Below are 23,453 nucleotides of genomic sequence, written 5' to 3' on the forward strand. Positions count from 1 at the left end.
TGGCGGCAGTCCATCTCTCCGATGCTCGGTCGCCGATGTCCCGCTCGAGGCTCTCGATCTCGTCGCTGCAGCTGGCCGGGTCGTTGATGCCAACCTCCTCCAGGATCTCCTCCAGCCTCTCCCGCTCGGGCACGATCTCCCGCTCGATTTCCTCGATCAGCGACAGCACGGTGGTCTTGAGCGCCGGCTCCGGCTCGGCGGCCGACGCGCAACGGCGGCACTGGCGCGAGGCGAGGGCGAGGAGGTCCATGACGTCGTCGGCGAGGCCGAGCTCGACGACGGGCAGGAGGTCGAGCAGCGTGGCGAGGTCGTGGTGCAGGTCCCGCAGCTCGGCGTCCATCTCGTCCGACTGCAGCAGCAGCAGCGTGCGGCTCCGCGCGGCGCAGTCGGCCACCATGGCCTTGAAGCGCTGCAGCACGAGGAGCACCTCCCGCAGGCACAGCGAGGCCGACCGCGGCAGGTCGCCTTCGCCCGCCGGGTTGATTAGGGGAAAAGGCAGGGGGGGTTTATCAAAAGTGCGTGCATTGACCGGGCCAGCCACCTGGCTGTCAATTGTCGTTTTCTGATTTGCCTGGGACTAAATCATCACATGAAGTGCAAGTTGGGGTATGATGGAGTCAAGTTTTGCAAATTTGGGACTGAATCATCACATTCTGTGCAAGTTAGGGTACCTAGGGTGCTATTACCTCCTTCTAGATATCAATCTAGCTAGCACACAGGAACCCCTAAAAAAATAAAAAATAAAAACTAGCACACAGGATCGCGTGATGTGATTCCCTTCTTCTCTTTACAACCAAACAAAAGTGGTACTAGTAGCTACCGCGTCGGTATCTCAGACTTTTTGTATTGGCATTTGCACAACAGCTCAATTAGCTATTGCAATCTACTCCAGCTAGCAGTTCTGTTCGTCTCCTTCCTCAACGTGGCGAACGCCACGAGCACAGGACTCCGGACCAAGACAAACGTGCCGGCCGCCTTTCACTTGCAACTACAAGATAAATCGATCACTGACGAGGTGAGCAGTGAGCAGCGAGCAAGCACAATAATCTATCAACCTGATCTGATGGAGGAGACCAAGCCGCGGAACCTCGGCGGCTCGCTGCCCGTGCCCAACGTGCAGGACCTCGCCGCGCGGGCCGACGACCTCACGCTCACGCCCACCCTCCTCCGCCGCTATGTGCGGCCTCAGCCCAACACGGCCGACCTGCGCCACGACGCCCCTGCCGGCGAAGAACAGGAGCACGTCCCCATCATCGACCTCGGCCGGCTCCTCGGTCCGAACGGCCTCGCCGGCGGACGGGGCGAGGAGGCCGCCAGGCTGCGCTCGGCCTGCGAGGACTGGGGCTTCTTCCAGTTGGTGAACCACGGGATACCCGAGGAGACCCTGGAGGAGATGAAGAGGAACGTCATGGGATTCTTCGCGCTCCCGCTGGCCGAGAAGGCCGCCCTCGCGCAGCAGCCCGGAGAGATCGAGGGGTACGGCCAGGCGTTCGTCGTCTCGGAGGAGCAGACGCTCGACTGGGCGGACATGTTCTTCCTCCTCACGCAGCCGCCCAGCTACCGCGACCTCCGCCTCTGGCCGTCCAACCCTTCCACATTCAAGTAAGTAAACCCATGGATAATCAGCTCACAGAAGAAAATCGTACCAGGTAGCCACCGTTGTATGATGTTGATTTGTTTGCTGTGGCAGGAATTGCTTGGAGAACTACTCCGAGGAGGTGCAAAGGGTGGCAGGCGAGCTGCTGGGAGCCATGGCGGAGATCCTGGGCGTGAGAGACCACTCGGACATGACGAGGCTCGCCGCGTCGCAGTCAGTCAGGATGAACTACTACCCGCCTTGCCCGGAGGCGCATGTGGACAGCGTGTTGGGCCTGTCGCCGCACTCGGACGCCGTCGGGCTGACGCTGCTGCTGCAGGTCAGCAAGGTCCCCGGGCTGCAGATCAGGAGGAAAGGCGGCTGGGTCCCGGTGACGCCGCTCCCCGGCGCCCTTGTCGTCAACGTCGGCGACGTGATTGAGGTGCTCACCAACGGGAAGTACAAGAGCATGGAGCACAGGGCGGTGGTTAACGCACGCGAGGAGCGGATGTCCATCGCGACGTTCCACACCGGGAAGTTCGGCACCATGTACGGGCCGCTGGAGGAGGTCGTCGGAGACGAGAAGCCGCGGTACAGGAGTGTCAGCGTCGAGGAGTATGTGAAGCTCGTGTTCTCCAGCAAGCTCGACGGCAAGAACATCATGGACGCCATGAAGATCAATTGATACTTTGGTAGCAATACTGTCATGGTCATCGACTCATCGTTGTGGTGTCTACTAAAGTCTGTTGATGTCTTAATGATGATTGAATTGAGGCCCGATTGACAGTCAGTATAGCCTTGTGCAATGCGGTTTTATTAAGGTTTTGTCCACAGCCTCAACCGAGTATTCCGGAAGAATTTACTTCCATTTCGAGCTGGAACCACCTCATATCTTAATAACAGCTAAGCTGCTGGGAATAGGCTAGCTCTACCTGTTCAGCGTAACTGCAAACGGTGAAATAACCGTCCTTGTCACAATATGGTGTTGATTTTTACGGCCAGCCTTTTCATCTTGAAGAGGAACTGTGTAATTTTTTCAGGGCTACAATGGAAGAGGCAGTACAGGATAAGCAAATAGCAGAATCATTCCGCGTAGGCAAGGGTGGTTCCACTGGGTTCGTTCTTCATCACATAATCTGTTTTATTATTAGAGAAAATGAGGGATGCCGTTATGTAAAGGGAGGGGTAAGTACACATCATCTGTAACGATTATCTTCTGGCTGAAGACACACTTCCTCCTCCTCCTCACCCCCTCCCCTCCTTCCTCCCTCGCCGCCGCCTGAGGCAGCCGCCGGGCAAGCCCGGGGCGCCAAGGATTGTGACGGCAGGGTCTCGGTTGCCATGCTCCTATGTGGGGAACCCGGGATCTGGAGCGGCGGCTCCATTGGCAAGTCACGGCCGGCTAACAGCCGTGCGGGTGGTGGATCCGGTGGTCATTGGCGGCCGGCGATGGCTTTTGCGGCGGTCGGTGTGCGTGATCTGCCGCGTCCCTTCCTCCTCTGTTCGACGTGCGGGCCAGCCTGGTCGGGCCGCGCTTCCTCTTGGTCGCCGATTGGTCCTGCTGGTGGCGGAGATCTAGTTCGGGCGAAATCCCTGGCCGGCCATGACCAGCCGCGCCATCGGCGACGCCTAAGGGCACCGTTTCCCTCATTGGAGGCGTCGGTATGGATTGATCTCCTCACTTCACCTTTCCCTAGGTTTCCCGGGCGAAAGCCCTAACTCTATTGGGCGGCGGCGGCGCTCACGGCTCCGTTCCCTTCTTGAAGGCGCCGCTTTGGGAACCTTGGGATTGGGTGGCGCTTGTGGGTGGTGGGCGACGGCGGTGGTGCGGCCCTTTCCTAGCATGGATTTATCTTCGCTGCTTGGAGATGGAGTCGCGTAGGTGGAGGTCGTCGGCTAGCGTCGTGGTGGCGTCAATGGCGGAGGACCTGCCAAAGCTCGCGTAGGTGGAGGTCGTCGTTTGGCGTCGTGGTGGCGTCGATGGCGGAGGACCTGCCAAGGTTGTCACCTCAATCGGCTCTGAAGATGGACCAGTGGAAGATGGTGGCAACGACACATGTGAGTGCGTCAGACCGGTTTGAGCCCCGGACCTGGCAGATGGCTCGGTCGAGGCCTCCAACTTTAGATGTTAGGCTTAGGTGAGAGGTATGGATATGTGACCCAGCTTGCACCCCTTCATCATTTGGATAGAAGTAGCGGCAGATACTGTCAAGATGGCAGATTCAAACATATTGTTATTATACTTTGTAAGGTCCTCAAGAATAATCAATAAAATGACCGTATGCATCTTCCAGATGTAGAGGCCGAGGGTCATCCTCCTTTTCGAAAAAAAAACTCTTCTGGCATGAAGAAGTTGAACATCGTATGTAAGCTTCCTCTTCTAGCTACAGAAAGAATTCAGACTAAAGGCGCATTCAGGGCGCATACAGTAACTTCCAGGCCTAAACACATAAATGCACGTTTGAAGTTTCCTTGGTTATAGTTTACACTAGAAGTATACGCGCGCCTTGCTGCGTCGTTCTACCTTTTTACCGTTGATTTGTTTAATTGTTTTTATGAATAGATTCCTTGCTTCTTTATTTGCGGGTCAGGCTTGTTATTCATTTCAAGGTCTTGTGTTTTGACTTCCATAATTTTGGGGTGGTAACACCCTTTGTTGCATTGCAGGATATGTCCAGCACACAATCATTTACTTGGTAGGACATTACTTAGTTTTCTTTACAACTATTGTTTTTCATAAAAATGATATGTTAGTACTGCTAAAAACATATCCAAAGCAGTGGTTGACATCACGCATGTCCTAAACCTGCAGGGTTAAATCATAGTACTGGATGGACATGATAATATCCATCCGCAAAACTAATTCAAAACTATGATATACGCAACCGATCCTTCTAATTGTAGTATCCATCCACAACAATTATACAGCTCTATGATTTGACCAACCAGTATTTCATAACTTACCTTGATTACATACAAATAATATAAAACACCAACAATAAAATAAGAAGGGTAGTGGAGGTGAGAAATACTTCAAAGTTGCAGCACTGCACCAAAAAATATGGCTTCTGGTTTTTAGTATGACCATTTAGATGCGTAGCTAGAATCAAAATAGAAAGAACATATTTGAAATAAAAAGCAATGCTTGGCACTGACTAACGCAACTAACGACAGGAAAGGGAATGAAGCATGTTGATAGCGGCCTCTAAGAGGAAGAGACGGAAATGGAAGGATCAAGAGATAATAATACAAGTGATTGGTCTAAGTTTTCATTCGAATGTAACATTATTGATGCATTAATAAGACCTAATCAGCTGTGTACAAGCGCCCAGCCGGTGTCAATTAACCAAATTATCTTCATGGAAAAACCTAGTTATCATCTTGTCTTATTGTTTTAGTGCCAATTAAATTCAGTTAGAGACTGTGCTCCTTAGGCGCAGACCATATGCTAATTAATACTCCCTTCGTTCTATAATATAGTACATACTTTGTTTTGAAAAGTCAAACGTATCAATGTTTGACCAAGTTTTAAAAAAATCAATATCCACGTGTAATTTTATAATTTATTTATTTAGTACTTGAGATATTGATAGTTTATTCTAGAAACTTGATCAAACATGGACATCTTTGACTTATGAAAAAACTAATATGCACTGCATTGTGGAACAGAGGCAGCATAGAGCATGCCATGTATGGACTGTCTGAGGTTGTTAATCCACAAGCAGTGAAGAATGAGGCTTTCAGATTGAAATCTTACACGGTGAGATAAAATCCCGGTAATAATCGGGTACTTGTTTAGCCCCGAAGCGAGTGAGTTTGAATTTGAATCAGGCTACCAAAGAAAGGATGGCAAAGGGAGAGGAAGGAGGTATCATGAGTAGTACTGTAGATCTTGTGGACCATGGCTTGTTAATGAAGGCGACCAGGTTCTGAAGACGACAGTCATCCCTATCTAGCGTCATTGCTAGCCATGGCGGCCTACCTTGTCGACTGCTCCTCTAGGCCCCGAGCATCATCATCTTTGGACATTAATTACCGCACAAAATAAGGAGAGAAAGATGGAGCGATGGGCGGGGTGTGCAGCGTGGTGGTGGACATGCAAAGCCGGTGCAACCTTGTAGTGTGGAGGAGGCGGTGTAGGTCGTGTGTCGGTGCAACCGTGTGGTACGGAAGAGGCGGTGATGGACTGGCAGCGCCCGTGCAACCATATGACGGGGAGGAGCAGGTGATGGGTCGGGTGCCTGTGCAACCGTGTGGTGAGGAGGATGCGGTGATGGCTCGGACGTACCGCCATTAGAGAATGGGAGAAATATGGAGAGATGGGCATGCATGCGACATGGTGGTGGACCGACGGCGCCCATGCAACCATGTGACGCGGGGGCGGTGATGGGCCAAGCTGGCGGTGACCGTGCGACAGTGTGATTGTACATTACTTGGATATGTGTGGATATAGTGGGCTGCATAATTAATTTCCCTCGTACCAGATGTACATGAGTGACATGTAACCCTTTTTTTCTTGAAAAAGATGTCCCTCTGATCTAAAATAGATGTCGTGATTTTAGCTCAGAGAGTAAGTGACACGTAACCCATCAAGTGTTGGACACACATAGTAGGATGGTTGACCTAAACAGTAAACAATACCTATTGTTGGATGGTTAGTAGGACATTGGTATCCGTTGCCCACTAGAGTTCAAGTCCTAAACTTGACATTAGTGCTCGCATTTTCCTGGATTTATTCCAGGCCTTTTCGCAATGTGCGTTCAGTGAGAGAAGACGTTCTCATCGACTACAAAGACATCTGTGACGACTTCATCGATCTCAAGATTATGTGCCGATTAGTCTCTCAGAAGTGCTCATAGGAGTAAGGTTTGCGTGCGTGCATTCATAGGGGTGGGCGTATACTCGTGTAGTCGTGTATATGAGCAACTTCGATTGTACTGTGTTGAAAAACAATATATATTCATCCAGTAAAAGACATGATTCTTCTAAGAAAAGGTAAGTAGTTCTTCTAGAAAATAAGAGACAGGACCACATGACCCTCCTAGCCCCAGAGCGCTCACAACTCTTATAATCGAGGGAGCTTAGATATTACTAGCGGGTAGTGCGCGGCGGCACGCCGCGCCACATGGACTAATTTGCTATTTATTTATTTTTTAATATTTTGTAAGTGGTCCCAAGACATGTTTTGGCAAAGATTAGTACATTTGTGGTACATAGGAGAGAGATCATGATGCAGTAGTGCAGATGCAGTAGTGCATACAGGAAAATGGTTCGTCTAGTTAGAGTTTTTGTTCTTTTCTTAGACCTGCAATGTTGATCATTCGGCTAGATGGGTGGTTTTAAGTTTGTGTATGCACATCTCGGCTCTCGGTGGATTGGCAAGATATCTTGAAATTGGAGGCAGATTTTCTTGAATATCCTTAATCATCTTCATTTGTCTCGTTGAAGGCTTGCTTTTTGTTGTTTTTGTATTTATAATAACTCTTCTTTCTTGGTCTTCTCCATTCTTGGGCGGCCAAATAGCTCTTATACATTGTCTTCAGAGCATTGTAGTTGTAGTCATCGATGACTATATTGGGAAGATTGCATAGATGGTGGACAACGTGTAATGCCTGGCCGCACGCTGCGCCATCTTTTTTTAAGGTTTGGTAGTAGAATTGAGTTGCAATATAGTGGTTCGTACAGAGAAGGGTAACATGTGATTTACATTGTCTACTACAATGCCGCTGATTCATGCTTCGGCGATGTAATAAGCATGTGAGGACACGTACTCTCTCACTCAGCTAGCTACATACGTGTGGCGCACCTGCTCCGCTCACCCTCGGCACGTGTCTCGCCAACAGTCAAACAGAGCAGAGGAAGGGGGAGAGAGGAGCAGAGGCAGAGGAAGGAGATGAGAGGTCGGCCGGCCATGGATGGCAGTGGTGCCAAGGTGGGCTATGCGCACCACCACGGCACCGCCACTCGAGGCCTTTAGCCGCACCGTCGAGCTGTGCAACTTCGGCATCGGCCTCGTCACCGGCTTCCTCCTCGTCACCTTCGCCTACTTCTCCAACACCAAGTTCGACGCCATCCACATCGCCCCGCTCAGTAAGCACCTCTCCCTACGTGCATCTGCATTCACCTCCTCCTACCTCCCCTTCTCGCCCACGCTCCTGACCAATCCCAATGTGTGCGTGCGCAGTCGGCCCCTCCGAGAACCAGATTGCCTCGCCGGTGGGCACCGACGGCTCGAAGCGCCAATTAGGTGATGAATCCCTCCTCGGCGCTGGCATTTCCGCTGAGTCCCATGCGTGAATCGAAGAGGCTGACTGACTGACGCCCTGTTTGTTCCTCCTCTCCTCTTCAGATTTGGGCGTGTCGGGGCAGACGCAACATTGTCCATGGAGGGAGCAAGGGCAAGGTGCTGGACACGGACGGTGAGGACGACAGAAGCAACCCCTCCTCGGCGTAAGGTAGGCAACAAACCATTTGATCATTACTGTCATGCACCGGCCATGGCCATGGCTCGAGCTGCAGCGGCCGCCTGCCTTACCCATGCACTTTGGGGAAAAGGTGAGAGCAAACTGTATACTGACATAAACAATCATAGCTAGAATGAACATCATTCGGAAGTGTCAACACTCACCTGATAGAGTTTCAAATGAATCTGAAGCCACAGATGTTTGAACATATGCCTTCACTGAATGGATGAACTCTGTCTGGAATTCCCCTGCAAGTAGTACAACTCTAGTGTTTCAGACAGTGATAAATCATTAAATCAAACCAAACTGAAATTTGAGACGCTTAAAAAACCACATACCTTAAGTAGAATGGAAAAAATGTAAAGGCACATATAGTGTACTTATGAAACTATTTTCAGCTCACCTGTCCTACCTAAACCACAAACGTAAAAATGTAATGAAAATCCACCTTCCATTAGAAAGAATAGGATGTAGATGAAAATTCTAAATCTATAGTGAAAACATAAATAGACGAAAGTTCCTCGCAACAACCGAGCAAGATTGCAAGTATGCATCATGAAATTCAGCTTGTGTACTTGTGCCAACAAATAAACTACAATACACAACCAAAACTTGGGTGGTACCGTGGTAATATACCATGCCGATACAAACTTGCATCAATTAGTCTAGATAACCAGAAATAACAATGCAGTGCTCTATGGTCCCTTGCTCCTTTGTTCATTTATTGTAAAATTCACTTTTAAAATAAAAAACATTAATATTGATTCCTGTAGGTGTCAATAATGGATGGTTTGAAAACTGCAAAAACAGTACACTCAAGTGATTGTGATGCGGATAATTCAGAAAAAGAAGCAGCACAAATAATGCCAATTTTCATGATCTTCCTCTTTTGAAACCCGCAAACTGACATGATCATTTGGAACATTGGTCGAAGGACTAAGTATCCATGAATTTGGATGCCTTTCTCCGACGTTTGCTCAAAATAGCTGGTCCAACAATCTTACAGCGCAAATCATGTCACGGTTGCCTTGCATTAGTCATTTTGCACCTGCTTGCACCAAGATAATACATATGATAAAAGGAATATTAAAGCTCAATGAGATTAATTAACATGATGATGCAAGATAAGTACTGACAGTTTGGGCATTCATGCATGGTACCCTGTCCCAGAAGCTTACTTCCTCAACTCCAACTTGATAAGAACAGAGAAGTTACATAGAATAAATTAGTAAAACTGAACTCACCAAAAATGTTGGGTCATGGAAAACACTTTCAAATATCGTGTAAGATAACCAGGTTGCTGCCACATTTTAACCGACACATGCATGCTCCAAGTCTAGCACCACGGCGGCGGCCCTCCACTTTTCCGGGGACCGCCACCACGCCAAGCACATCACATTCACCATGATTGTCACCGGTGCTGATTCTGCGGCCACCTCCTCCTGGTTGGATAGGCCCTCCTATACGTTGGGATCTTCGTGTTAGAGGGCACTCTGAGGTGATCTTGTCCCCTTTTATGCTCCTGCCACAAACTTTTGTAGAAATGAACACATTGCAGTGGGATGCAACTTTAAAATGTTAATCAGCGGCAAAATAAGATGGATACGGCGGAGGGCCATAACCTGATGGGAGGCCAGCAGCCAAGCCCCTCTCCCTTTAGATAGTTATATACCTGAATAACTGACATGTAGTCCTGAAATTAGGTACGTCTCCTCATGAAAAATTAATGGTTGGACACCTGAAATTGAAATAGGGCTCAAGCATAGAAATAGAAAAGTTATTTATTTTTATCCTATCATCATAGCACCATGCATCAGTATACTTACCTACAAATAAATAACTCTAAATTGATTTCTTTTCAGCCCAGATCAAGATCTCTTTTAGAGACAGTAAAGCGGTTTCCATTTTCATCAATTAGAATGCTTTTGCTGAACTGTTCATAAAGTGTTTTCAGGTGCAAAATTTTAAGACTTCAGTTCAACAAATTAAAGGATAAATTGATAAGAAAATAAATTACGAACGCCCTCAAGTCTAGAATACAGGAGCAAGACGGGGAAGCAACCCAGCTCTGCAGCTGCAAGGCTATGTGAGTAGCAAGCAACGTAGCACAGGCCGGTGGCCCAGTGTAGATGGGTCACGGTAAAACGTCGCAACCATGCGAAGGTCGGGGAAAACGGCGGGCACCGCCGCGACCGCAACGGAGCGGCAACAACGTTGTGGCAAGGGAGCAAAAGAACATGAGAGATAGCACGAGTGTGGGGCAGCATACCTGATCTCCTACGGCCAAGTGCAGTCACAACCCCCACAGCCGGCCACCTGACGCGTTCACACTCGGCCTGCCCATCATCAGGCCGTCGGCGCCCTGCCGTCCGCATGGGGGCGAGCTCCTTCTTGATCCGCCGCGGCTTCCGTGTGCGTCCCTAAAAGCCGTCGCTGATAACCCCGGCAAAGAGGAGACGGGGGAAGGGCGCGCCGGGAAGAGAACACGAGGATGAAGCAAGGCAGGGGTAGGGGCCTGATATGGACGGCGACCGAGGTCTTTGAGATGCCCACGTCCCGGAGGCATTTTATACGGGTGGAGGGCGGTGAAACAGTCGCATGGGATTTGACCAGATCCTTCGAGAGGATCGATGAAAGGGTAGACCACGGTATATCTGGAACCACCGGCTGAACCGACAGACGTAAAGAAAAACTGAAACGTGGCGATCGTACCTCGTACGTGTCACACGATCGAAGCCCATGAAAGCAGCGTTCGCCACATCAAAGTAGAACGTGCAAAATGGTAACGTGGTCAAACACAGCTTCACATCAATGTGACAACTCAGGATAACAAGCGTCAATTTACCAAAACGCCGTAAAAAAATTCCAAAAAAAACAGAAAAATGAAACCCTTACGGGCCTAGTCTTCTTAGTATAGTGACGTCAAATTTATATAACTGGCAATGAACTGATAGACTGATACATGTAGAATTGTTTCACTACACTTGCCGGCCGCCATGTAGGGGCTCTTGGAGCATTTTTAACCAATCACCTAAAAGGCGTAAGAGGAGTAAAAAATCGATTTTGTTCCTCCAAACTGCACCTAACCGATCTCCTATATGCGTTAGAGTAAAAAGATTACTCCGGGCCACCCGACTCTGAAGTAATTTTTTTTCCTTCCACCCGCGTCGGCACCGTCCCCACCGCACACTGCATCGTCGCCGGCGTTGCTTCCGGCGACCACCTTTTGCCTCCGCCAACACCCCACTGCCTCCGCCATCGCCCGCCCCACTCCGAGATGATCGTCGATTGTTGTCGTCACCGGAATCAAGCTCTATCGCCACCGGCGTGTCGATCTCGACGCTAAAAGCACACATCACATCTTTTTCCTCCGGAGCCCCTCCACCGACTGCCGGCCATCTCGAAGAATTGAGAGTGCATTTATTTCCCCTATCTTAAAGTGGCACCACATTTTCGTGTTTATTGCTTTACCACATGGATCTATTCTCTTATGGTCGCAATTAGAGCAGAACTTTTATCACTTTGATAGTGGCAATAATAAGCTTAAGTTGTCACATCTTACATCGGTTAAACAAAAGCAATGCCTAATGATGTTCAACATGTATTTAAAAAATGTTCAACCTGAGTTAAAAGAAGTTCACTATGTACTTTAAAATTGTTCATCATGTATTTTAAAAATGGTCAACATGCATTTGTTCAACATACACTTAAAAAAATCAATGTGTGTTTGTAGCATGTTCAACGTGTACTGAAAAATGATTAATGTGTATTCACAAAATGTTTAGTGTGCATATAGAAAATGTTCAAAAATATTTAATGTGCATTTAAGAAAAATGTTCAGCATGTATTCGAAAAATGTTCAATGCGTGTTTGAAAATTGTTTAATTTGTATATAAAAAGGTTCAATGTGTAATAAAAAATGGTGAACGTGCATCTAACAATTGTTTAAAAATGTTCAAGATGCATTTTAAAAAGTGGTCGACCTATATTCAGAAAAATGTTCAACATCTATTTGAAAAATGTTCAACATCTATTTGAAAAATGTTCAACATCTGTTTGAAAAATGTTCAAGGTGTATCTGAACAATGTTTATTGTCTATACAAAAAGTTCAACATGTATTTGCAAAAATGTCAAGAAAAAGGGGAATACAAAAAACCCGAAAAATAAACTATAAAAGAAAACCAAAATAAAAAACCAAAAAAATTGTACAAGTGGTAGAGAAAAAAAGGGGGAAACCCCGACAGAACCTTCCCAAAACCGCCTGGAAGGTTTCTAAAATTGGCAAATTTCTCCGAGGAAGGTTAGAAGCCACCTTCTCCGTTCCTGGCCGGCAAAAATTAACCGCAAGCGCACAAGTGACATGGGTCTAAGCTTGGCTCAGCTCATTCACGCAAGGCATGGCGAGGCGGGCGGCGGCAGAACTGCACGCAGGAAACACTTCTCTTCTAAGCTCCAAGAACTTGTGGGCAATTATCTCTTACTAGTAAACTGCACGTGCTTTGCACGTAGTAATCAAGTAAGATGGAACTGAAAGATAGCAAATGATCAAACTTATATAAAAGAAAATGAGCACTCCAAATTTTTACCCCTTGCTTCTTATCTATATATAGGTTTTGAAAAATGTATCCCACCGTACAGCATAAGCAAAAGTTTAACTACAATTTGTAAGAATTCAAGTGCTCATAGCTATTTTCCAAACATGTATCCCACTGTACAGCGTAAGAAAAAGTTTAGCTACAATTTGTAAGAATTCAAGTGCTCACAGATACAAGTTGAACATAAAAAACTTATAACCAAACAAGAATCACCCACCATATAATTATTGTTATGTGCAGACTGAACTTGTTTCCAGGGTTGATCTCAAGTATTGTGTATAGACAGTTATCTCTTGTATACAACAATACCTATCGAGATACATACACTTCATTTTCAGTACTTCTCAAATCCACAACTATAGAGCGTTGCTCCTGCCAAAATGAAGCTGCTGTCTAATACTAATGTCACCTGAAGCATGGATGCACAGAGCTATGGTACACCTTAATAATTGTATTACCTTCTAGAGCAGGAAAACAACCATCTGGGACATAGATGGCGTTGTCATGGTCTTCATGCTCATTGACTAAAGTGTTTCCTTTCCAGTATTACTACAACTTGCCCCATTCGACATTCTCCTTCTCTTATATCCACTGCCCTTCTCTAGGAATGCTGCTATACGCTTATGTTGACCAGTACCTGTCGATTCAGTACATGATGTAGATATGTTAACAGTCTATTTTTTAGCAACCAGACTGATTATGCCAACTCGAAAGATATTGTAAGATGCAGAAAGTTTAAACCTACAATATTGGTCTGTGTTCCGCCAGAAAAATATACATTATAATATTTATTGACAAATAATTACAGAGCAGTAAGTTGATGTTAATGTTATAATTATCAGAAATGCAGGTTTTGGAGATAAACATAATCTGATTGAGTGACCATCCACACAATAATTAGGGCATGATGTTAATATTAAAAAATAAGACATGATATTATTGCACTATAATATACCTTCTATACTTGTAGTGCCGAGAGTAGTTGTGCTGCATGCTTAAAAATTGGTACATAAGTTTGACTCCCAGATTGTACATTACTACTACTTCATCGGGATTTTTCATTCTCTCTTTGTACTCATGGTTTCTTTGCAGGTAGGCAGTGTCCTGATCTGGAGTCATCCAGAAGTATCTTTCCTGATCACGGTGACACTTCTACTGGTAGAGCTACATGTAGTAGTTGACTGTATGGATATGCCAGATGGATTGATTGATCGTTTCATCCCAGTAATTGAATGATCCACTGAACCAAGAAATCTTTGCGCTGAAATGAATAGAATACTTCAAACAACCCGTCAGCACCCTTTTAATAACACACAAGGCATAGCTTTATTTATTTATATAGCAACATCTAAGAAACTGAAATTTTGTTACGAGAATCTGATGACCAGAATTAAAGATATACTTTGTTTCCCTTTTGATAAACTATGTGAGTCAACCACATTTGTAATATCTTGAAAAGGAGCTCGTGATGGCATTCCAATGGATCTTGTTGTGTGGTTACTTGAATTTCCTTTCACTTGCTTCCTAGAAAACTGTCCACACTCTAAGGCCCTCAGCAACATAGTAGACATAATTAGCATAAGCATAGGAAGAACATGCAGCAGTATATGCACGCTAAGCTTAAGTCACCTCAAACACTTGTAACAAACCATTTTTTTGGATATTACTCCCTCCGTAAAGAAATTTAAGAGCATTTAGATCATTAAAGTAGTGATCTAAATGCTCTTATATTTTTTTACAGAGGGAGTACTTGATACAAACTCCAATAATAGACAGTATTGCTGCTTTGGTTAATACTCATTTTGTCATGGTACAGTGGACATACACACATTGCTCTATATAAAAATAATAATTTCAAATGTTAAAATCCATGAAGATGGGGTTTTAAGTGGCTATAACACTTACATGGAAGTCTATCAGAAATGAAACGGGAAAAAAAACTTTGTGGACATAAACTCAAAGACGTGGTGGTCAGAATATGCTGTGATATATTTCCTGATTTCTATACTGAAATACAAATTCTGGATTCAGGTTCATGGCATCTGATACACGGAAATGGAAAATATACATATATTTACAGAAGTTAGTACCACTTCTACACTTCCTCAGATGGCATCTTACCTCTTCAGATCTAAGCCGTGAGTGCTTGAGGAGTTGAGGTTGAGGATGTTGTGTTCACATCGGTCGAGCTGCACTGGTATGCCATCCGGGCGGTAGCAATTGCAGCAACAATAGCTTCCAGGGTTGGTTGGCCTGAAACACGCACGGTCGGAGATGGCAGGAAGCTGTGGCGGTGGTGACCACCTGGAACAGTAGCAAATGATGGTGCGCGCCTGGAGGAGAAACCTCTGGGGCGGCCCGAGTTTGAACGACTGGGGCCGAACTGGCACGGATGAGCAAACAGCGGAGCGCTTGCCACGGCCGGTGGCGAAGACCGGAGTACGGGCGACAGCGAGGGCCGTGGGGATGCAATGAAACAGAGTCCGATGAGGAGAGATAGTGCGTCATTTTTTATGTTATTTATAGGTGGGACGCTCTGGGTGCTTCTAGAACACTCGGTCGCGCGAGCGACGAAGGCCGCCAAACCTGAGCGTGCGGGGATGACCGCGAATCCTGGATATCTTAGCCGTTAGATTTGGTCCAGTAAAGATCTGACGGTAGATCTTCAGTGCAGCGAGCTGAATCAACGGCTGGTGTTTGGTTGGGATGCTAAGAGGAGAGAGAAGGGGACCAAATTTGAAATTCGTACACTATAGAGTAGTATAGATAAGGAGGTTCAACTCTTCCTCCACTAGCGGGGTGATACTAACTAATCTTTCCATCACATTCCTTGACACCTACATTGGCCCTTAAGAAATTTTTCCAAAATTGTTAGTTGGGCCTAAAGCCCACCCTATATTCAACAGTAATTTCTCATCAATAACTCCAAAATCTGATCAACACACTCAAAATCTGACAAACAGATTGATTTGCTGGTTAATTCAATATTAATACCGCCAATTTTTTGTGAGCAGTAATACGAGAAATGTGTTCTAGTAAGGGTCGTCTGGGAAGAAGGATCGGGCGCCGACCGAGCGAGGGTGACATGAGGGGCGTTGTGATTCTACTTCCCAGGTTCAATCCCCACAAATTATCTTAGCTGTATATATTGTCGTTTCTTTTAGTAATATCAGTTCCGGCCAGCTTTGCCTACCGTGTTCCGTAAAAAAAAGATCACATTTTCATTTTATCTCCTTTTTCCTTTTTATATTTATTTTCTTTACTTTTTTTCATTTTTGTTTCTTTTTTCTTTCCTTTTCCTTCTCATTTTCTTTCTCAAATTTATTATCTATTCCAAAATGTTCAAACAATAAAAAAATCGTATTTTACAAATTTTGTTCTTTTTCTTAAAATGTTCTTGTTTTAAAATTTGTACACAAATTCCAAAAAAATAGAATTTCAATATTTGTTAGCTTCATTTCATAAATTTTTGAGAAATAAAAAAAATTTCACGTTTTTAAATTTTGTACACAAACACAAAAATAATTTGTTTCAAACAAGAATTCAGATTAAAAATATATTCACATGTTTAAATTTTATTAACAATTCAAAATTGATTCGGAATTTTCAGACAAATGTTCCCGTTTCCAAATTTTGTTCATAAATTCAAAAATTAATATAAAATGTCATCAAGCCACATGTATTCCTTCTCATCGCAAACATTTCATATTAAATACCACATCAATTTCAGGAATATCAAAAAATTCTTTCCTGTTTTCCAATTTTTTTCACATATTGAAAAAAGTTCAGTTTCAAAATTTGTTCACAAATTCAAAAAAAGTTTGCATATTTAATTTTTGTCTACAAATTAAAAATGGTTCGTAATTTAAAAATGTCCTATTTTTCAAATTTGTTCACATATTCAAAAAGTGCTATGGTTTTATTTTTCACAAATTCATAGAATATTTACTCTTTCAAAATTAGTCCGCAAATTAATAAAATGCTCGAGTTATGAAAAAATAGTTTGTAATTTTGAAAAATGTTCAGTTTTTCAAATTTATTACTGTTTTCCAGAAAATGTTTTGCGTTTACAACAAGTACTTCATAATTTTGAAAAATGATTTCGTATTCAATTTGTGTTCCTATTTTTAGAAAAAAATTAAGTTTCCTAAATAATGATCGCGTTTCAAAAGGTATGACTTTTAAAAAATCTGGTTTGGAATTAAAAAAAATCTAATCTGCCGCGTATTATAGTGGCTATGTATGCACTTCTCTGGTGGGAGGACTTGTGTTCAATCCCTCTCCCACAAGTTTTATGGAATTTTCACGAGCTGGCCTTGTTTTTTGCCACTACGGCAGTTTCTAACATCGATGCTACAAATATTTCAAAATAGCTCACGAGGCTAGCTCATGAGTCGCGGTGGCTAGCGCAGCACGTGCATATCTGTAGAGTGTGCTCTATTTTTGCGAAGTTTCATTTGCAAAAGACATCGGATGGGCCGGCCAAGGTGAGCCGCCTCCTGTGCGAAACCGCGACTCCTTTTCGCAATAAACACAGGAGGTCCCTAGCCTAATCTTTTCACCACGTCCCACCTAACCTTTCCACCAGGTCCCTTGTCATTGACACCTACATGGGCCTTGCGAGATTTTTCTAAAATTGATGGTTGGACCTAAAGCTCACCCAATATTCAAACAGTAATTTCTCATCAATGAATCCAAGATCTGGTCAAACACAAAATCTTATTAAACAGGTTGATTTGCTGGTTAATTCAATATTAACTCCGTCAGTTTCTAGTGAGCAGTAACATGAGATATGTGGTGTAGTAAGAGTTGTCCGGGAAGAAGAATCGGGCGCCGCCCGAGCGAGGGTGACACGGGGGGCGTTTTGATTCAGCTTCACAGTCTCAATCCCCTCTAATTATCTCAGCTTAGTAAATCGTGTGGCTTTCTTCTAATTAGATCAGTCCCGTCACACCCACACACAAAAAATCCCTGACCAGGCACATTGCACAAGCAAGGCTCTCACATATTCTCCAGAGAACTCATTTTGTTAATGTCCAAGTACAGACACACAGACTTCCACCGCACCCTTGGGTTCCACTTCACATTCGGTGATACAACACGATACAAACTCAGCCCCACCGGGATCTCAGACCCTGCCATGATCCACACATGGATGGACCTCAGTAGGCATGGTTAGACAGGATGGCTCTCCCGGCCCCGGCGCGGTGCCGGTGGTGGGCGCACGCGCAGTGCACGGTGGTGAGGCTCAGGCAGCCGCTGATGATGAGGGAGTGCCTCTCCGGGCAGGTGTGGAGCGCCGGGAAGGAGTCGCACACCGCCTGCACTGCCGGGGGCGTCAGCGCGGTGCACTGGCTGATGTTCAGGCTGGCGAGGCCGTCCTTGTCGTCGCGGCCGCGGCTGTTCTTAGCCGTGTCCCAGCTCATGCCCTTGCTCCTGATGCGGCTGTTCTCTGCCAGCGAGTACATGGCACGGTCGGTGATGTTCTGGCAGTAGTACAGCCCCAGGGAACGCAGGTGAGGGCAGCCGTTTGCAAGAGCAACCACACTCTCATCTGAAGAAGGAGAAACGGATATGAGTCAGATTTCAGGCAAAGAGCATGCCTCTACGTGCGACTGACAAGCAACCACAGCACTGTAAACGATGCTGAACTTAGATAACAATGCCGTACATGCCTACATGGTGAACATGATTAACAACCGAAATAAACTTGGGTGAGCACACTTGATCTTGGAGAAGTATGGAGGTTGCACCTCAGAGAACAGTGTATAAGGGTAAAAGGATGCAGAATCAACTTAACAAAATCAGGAAGAGAGCACGTTATGTAAGAAGACATATAAGGATGCGTGTAATGTAATGTTTGAGATTGTGCATTCCAATAAATAATGCAAGTTGCAAATGCCTTGTCCTAACATTACAATATGATTGCAAAGCATAAAACTTGGCCGAAAGCCAGGATCAGTGCTGATATTGTTTCTGTCAGCATGTCTGATAGTAACTAAAAAGTTAAAACTACCTAGCAGAGCAGAGAAAAAAGTGCTAATATCCTTGTATATTTTGTTTTAGCAATCAACAGAGCACCAGATTGTGCAGACTGCAGGGACATGAGATCGATCAAACAAATTACCTGTTATAAGAACGCAGCCACACAAGTCGACGGCCCTAAGTTCAGGACATCCTGATGCCAAGCTAGTGACTCCCCCGTCAGTGACAGTATCGCACCAACCAAGGTTCAAAGATTGCAGCTGACTACAGTTGCAGGCTATAGCCTGCACCAAGATAGCAGAGATTAAATAAAGGTTCACGCAAAATATGTTGTCGCAGCTTTAGTACCTGCAACGCTCTGTCGGATGCTGCCCGCACACACCCGCATAGATTCAAGCATTTCAAGTTCTTGCACTGACTAGTGAGGTAGATCAAAGCAGCATCACTGAAATTGGAACATCCACTGATGTTCAGCCTTGTAAGGCGAGGGCACCCATGTGCCAGAGCATACAAGGACCGATCGCTAAGCCTGAAGCTTCTGCTCAGATCCAACTCGCGCAAATCATGACAAGAATTTGCTACAGCCTCCACTGCACTGTCTTCAAGCTGAGGCTTGATTTGCCTTAGAGAAAGGACTTGAAGCTTTGTAAATTTGTGGGCGAGTGATATCACCAACTCATTCATGTGGTCCTGGCACCTGAAAATGACACTTTGGTCAATCAATAACCTTTCATCTGGACTGCACTTCAAACATTGCTAATAAGACAAGTAGTCGTCACATAAGGCCCTGAACAAACAATTTATTTATTTCGAACTAAGAAATTAAAGTTTCTTGGGGCAAATATATCATCTGATTGAGCAGTTTTAATGGTTGTATAACTACAACATTTTATGTTTTTGGACAGCTGAAGAACCAAATTGATTGACAATTTTTTTTTCACATTTGCAGTGGACTTCCAATAAATCATACAATTGAATTATATAATATACAAAATGATCTAAACTACAAGCCCAGTGGTAAGTTGTGCTACAGCCTGCAAGTGACATTTCATAATTATAATTTGAACCATCTTGTTAACTGAAGAATCTAATATTGGTCATATTCACATAAGAAAGAAATGCAGAACTGAAGATCACTCACCACGAGAAGGAGAGACTAGTGGCTCCCCATCCTAGTGCATCACGCCACCCGGTGCAAACACCGGAGGCTACAATGGCCATCCTGTCATCTCCAGCGACTGATATGATCCTCAGCAGAAGCTCCATGGGGAGGTCCTTCCAACCTGACAAGGTGGTGTCTGTGACACCATTCTGTGTCTGTCCACCACTCTCACCGCCACCAGAAACCACGAGTGCATTGAACGAATTGTCCAAGTACCCACTCACCATCTGTGCATTGACCATTTTCACAGATAAACCTGCATTCAGTAGTGCAGCTATTAGCAAACTTATATAAACAGAGTCAACAGGTTAGATTAGTAATAAGTATCCGCAACAAAAACGTAAATGCACCCAAGTAACCTCCCAGGAATGCGCTAGACCATACTGGAATGTCGCTGTCAGAAGCCCTCACCGAGATCTAGCAATTATTTGATCAAGGTAGGGTTCTTACTACTTTTACTTAAACACGTCACATCTAGTGAACGGAAGATAAATACCCGCAAAATTAGGTAGGGAACACAAACAGAGGAATGGAGCAATAATACAATCGAGAACCTAGACGCTATTGCCTCGATAAGTAGTGCCACCCTTTGTCTCTTTGCTTTGTTTCGTTTCTTGCCCTGTACTTGATTTCTCTTTTCTGCTTTTGCTTTGTTTCGTTTTCTTGCCCTGTGCTTCAATTTTTTTGGTTGGCTTATGCCAATAAGCCGTTGTTAACCATGGAGATCTCTTCCACGGCAGAGTTCCTTGTAATACAAAATGTCACGCATTTAGATGCGTGTTCGAGAAAAGAATCCTTCAAGAAGCAACGACTACTGCACTAATCTCTCAAGTCAATCAAAGCGTTCAGAAGGAACCAAAAGTCAGCTAGAAGTGGCGTAAGAATGAACAGCCTTAGGATCAGCACCTCTGTATCAACAATCCAATCTATGAGATCACCTAGAATCAAATATATTTGCGGGTGGCAACTAGCAACTACCAATCGAGGAACTTGCGCAAAAATCCCGGGAGAGTGAACTCTGCACAACGCAGACCTTCTCAAAAGGAGCTTTGGGGTCTGCAGCCGTGGAAAGCACAAAGCCAAAATAAAATGGAAACGGCAAGCAAGCGCCAGAGGTTCCGGCCCCTTCCTCTTGGATCTTCTACTTCTATAAACCGCCAGAGGCGTGCACAGCAACGCAAACCTTTAATAAGCGAGAACAACCAAACTAAAGCATAAGATGCTCCGCCGCTGCCAGAAGCGAATCGGCTAATCCAGAAAAATCTCCATTAATCAGCTAATCCAGAGAATTCAATGGAGAGATTAGCTCGAATCTTCAGGGACTAAATGCTAACCGGGCCAGCCTCCATGGCGGATAAGCGTCCGCGGAAGACAGGGACCCGGTGCAAATATCAGGATCCGAGTCCTAGGAATATCCAAGAAAACAACCAGGAGCTTTGCCCAGGATCGAAGTAGCTTTCGCGCACAGGCAGCCACAAAAAAAAAAACTACGGAAACGGCTTTCGATTCGAAGCAGAACCACGGAAAGATCCAGTTTCCGGGGGCGATCCCGCTCCCGAGCACCAAACAGGACTAGAACAAATCCTAAAAACAAACAGCAAGGATAGATTTTACACGGGGAGAAAGGGACGCGAGCTCTACTCACCCAGCCGAGCAAGCCGAGAAGCGAAGCGGCGGCGCGGTCGCCGCTGCCCAGAGGCGATCTATCTATTTTCCGGGGATTAAATCGAGTTTTAGCTGCCGCAGTTGAGCACTGGCGGCTGCCTGAGGAGGCAGCGAGGCCGGGTTCTAATAGGCGGCGAGGGGGGGAGGAGGGGATGAGGACGGGGGGCTCACGAGGGCGGCGCGTGGCGGGCGGGGGGGCTGCGCACGTGAGCAGGGCATGGGGACCCGCGACGGCCTGGGGACTGCGTTTCCTTTTTTTCTCCCGTATACGGCGGCGGACTCTTTTTTTCTCAGCCTCCCGTTTTGTTTTGCGTTTTCCCAGACGCGGTGACGGGAAAACGGGAGGGGTGTCTGTGGGCCGTTGCTGTCTGTCAGCACGCCTAGGCGCCACCACGAAACTTCTGGAAACGCCCCGGCCCGGGGGGGTACGCAGGAACGGCCGTTGGTGTGGGGCACAGTGGCTTTTCTGTGGGTGGGGTGGGGTAGGTTTTGTGCTGGGGGCAGAACTGTCAGATCCTGTGCTGGATTGATATGTTTGGAAGAAAAAACAAATTCGGTGGGGAAGTGGAGGGACCTTTTGTGCTGGGGCAAAACTACGGGAAAAACGAATTCAGCTATAAACAAAAGGCATGTTTTAATTCTTTTAGAATTCTTGAAAACTTTCAATTGTTGTTTTCACTGTAAGCTGGTTTCCACCGGATAATCTCTTCTCTAGGGCTATGAGATTTTTTCAGTAGCTCATCTTTTTATAAAATAAATAAATATGTTCAACACATAGACATTGGTGTTTGTGTGTGGGCATCAACAGGTCTCCGTGATAGTTTCTCTCCGGATCCGATGGTTCACTTCGACCGTGAGATGCAAATTATGAATGATGGTTTGACATTAAGGAATGGCCGTGCTTCCGCCTTTGTTTTTGTCTTTAGGGCTTGTTGAGTTGTGCCCTTAACAGAACCCTGTCTTACTTTCTGTTGTGACTTCAATGGTAATGGTACTCAAGCATCCGGCCTCGAGCTCCGGGATGAAATCCTAGATCTGGCCAGAATTGGTACCAAGCAATGACGATGATTTGACATCATTACTTTGTTGAAGGCACTACTCGGATATATTCGGAATGGTTTTTCAGGGTAAGAACCTAGATTCTAGCTTTGCGTGGTTGGATTCAGTGACGGCGGCCGTTGAGGGTCGCTCCATTCTTGAAGGTGTTGTTATTTCAAGAACCTCATCGTCCATGTGTGTCATGAGTTGGTTGGTGCGAATACAGTCATTGTTGCAGTTTGCCGATCGCAGATCTGATTGCTTTGTTGTTTTTTCTCGTCTATGCATAACTTTGGTCTTATATGAATTTGGCATTGCCGGCGTTTTTGTGTGCGTGCATTGGTGTTGGCTGCGTGCATCCTAACAATGCAAAGGCCGGATGTGTGCTTGTTGTGTTTATATCTTCTTGATGCTTCATTTTGAGTCAATAAAATTCACCATTTGTCGGAAAAAACACCCCCTCTACCCAGGGCGCAAACATGTTTTTTCTCCTGTGTGAAAATTTACAAAAACACAAAGGACCTTAGAAAATTTACACATGTAAATTCTTTCAGAAAATTGTTACCATATATTTTACAAATTTAATGTTAACCTTGGAAATATGTGCTCTTGATCGGACATGACGTTTCTGCAGTTGGGTGCATATGCACCCCGGGTGAATAGTAGCATCTGGAAAAAATAGGAAGACAAACATTGTTGAATGTGTTGCCAACACGCAAAAACTCATGGTGAAAAAACATTCGTGGAGGCCCGGGCAAAAAAAAGAACAATGTTCCAAAATAGGGCAAATTTTTAAAGCACTTTGGAACATTGATTTTTTTTAACTCTAACAAATGTTTTCCAGTCATGTAACTTTGCATGTTAGCAAAACATTTAACAATGTTTATAAAAAAATCAGTTTTTTTCACTATTTTTTCAAATTTTATTCTTCGTCTTGGGCATATGCACTGCAGAGAAGAGAACAACA

General features: G+C 45.3%; 3 protein-coding genes and 1 pseudogene across 3 annotated transcripts; 1 reads left to right on the forward strand and 3 right to left on the reverse strand.

Annotated features, from left to right (window-relative positions):
- LOC119279820 overlaps positions 1 to 620 on the reverse strand; it is a 1,793-nt pseudogene extending 1,173 nt beyond the window's left edge.
- Positions 621 to 752: 132 nt separating this feature from the next.
- On the forward strand, positions 753 to 2,416 carry LOC119277964 (S-norcoclaurine synthase 1-like). The gene is made up of 2 exons (XM_037559315.1): positions 753 to 1,602; positions 1,691 to 2,416. The coding sequence occupies exons 1-2, from the start codon at positions 1,064 to 1,066 to the stop codon at positions 2,259 to 2,261; spliced, it is 1,110 nt and encodes a 369-aa protein (XP_037415212.1). The 5' UTR covers positions 753 to 1,063; the 3' UTR covers positions 2,262 to 2,416.
- Positions 2,417 to 8,264: 5,848 nt separating this feature from the next.
- Positions 8,265 to 10,590, reverse strand: LOC119277965. The gene is made up of 3 exons (XM_037559316.1): positions 10,310 to 10,590; positions 9,713 to 9,778; positions 8,265 to 9,572 (listed from the first exon to the last, which is right to left on the reverse strand). Exons 1-3 carry the CDS (start codon positions 10,413 to 10,415, stop codon positions 9,313 to 9,315), a joined length of 432 nt encoding a protein of 143 aa, XP_037415213.1. The 5' UTR covers positions 10,416 to 10,590; the 3' UTR covers positions 8,265 to 9,312.
- A 7,030-nt stretch (positions 10,591 to 17,620) lies between these two features.
- LOC119277966 (F-box protein SKP2A-like) lies at positions 17,621 to 21,570 on the reverse strand. The gene is made up of 5 exons (XM_037559318.1): positions 21,429 to 21,570; positions 19,763 to 20,039; positions 18,970 to 19,318; positions 18,764 to 18,905; positions 17,621 to 18,190 (listed from the first exon to the last, which is right to left on the reverse strand). Exons 2-5 carry the CDS (start codon positions 20,023 to 20,025, stop codon positions 17,799 to 17,801), a joined length of 1,146 nt encoding a protein of 381 aa, XP_037415215.1. The 5' UTR covers positions 20,026 to 20,039; positions 21,429 to 21,570; the 3' UTR covers positions 17,621 to 17,798.
- Between the last annotated feature and the right edge of the window lie 1,883 nt (positions 21,571 to 23,453).

This window comes from Triticum dicoccoides, chromosome 3B, assembly GCF_002162155.2.
Source record: "Triticum dicoccoides isolate Atlit2015 ecotype Zavitan chromosome 3B, WEW_v2.0, whole genome shotgun sequence".
NCBI lineage: Eukaryota > Viridiplantae > Streptophyta > Magnoliopsida > Poales > Poaceae > Triticum > Triticum dicoccoides.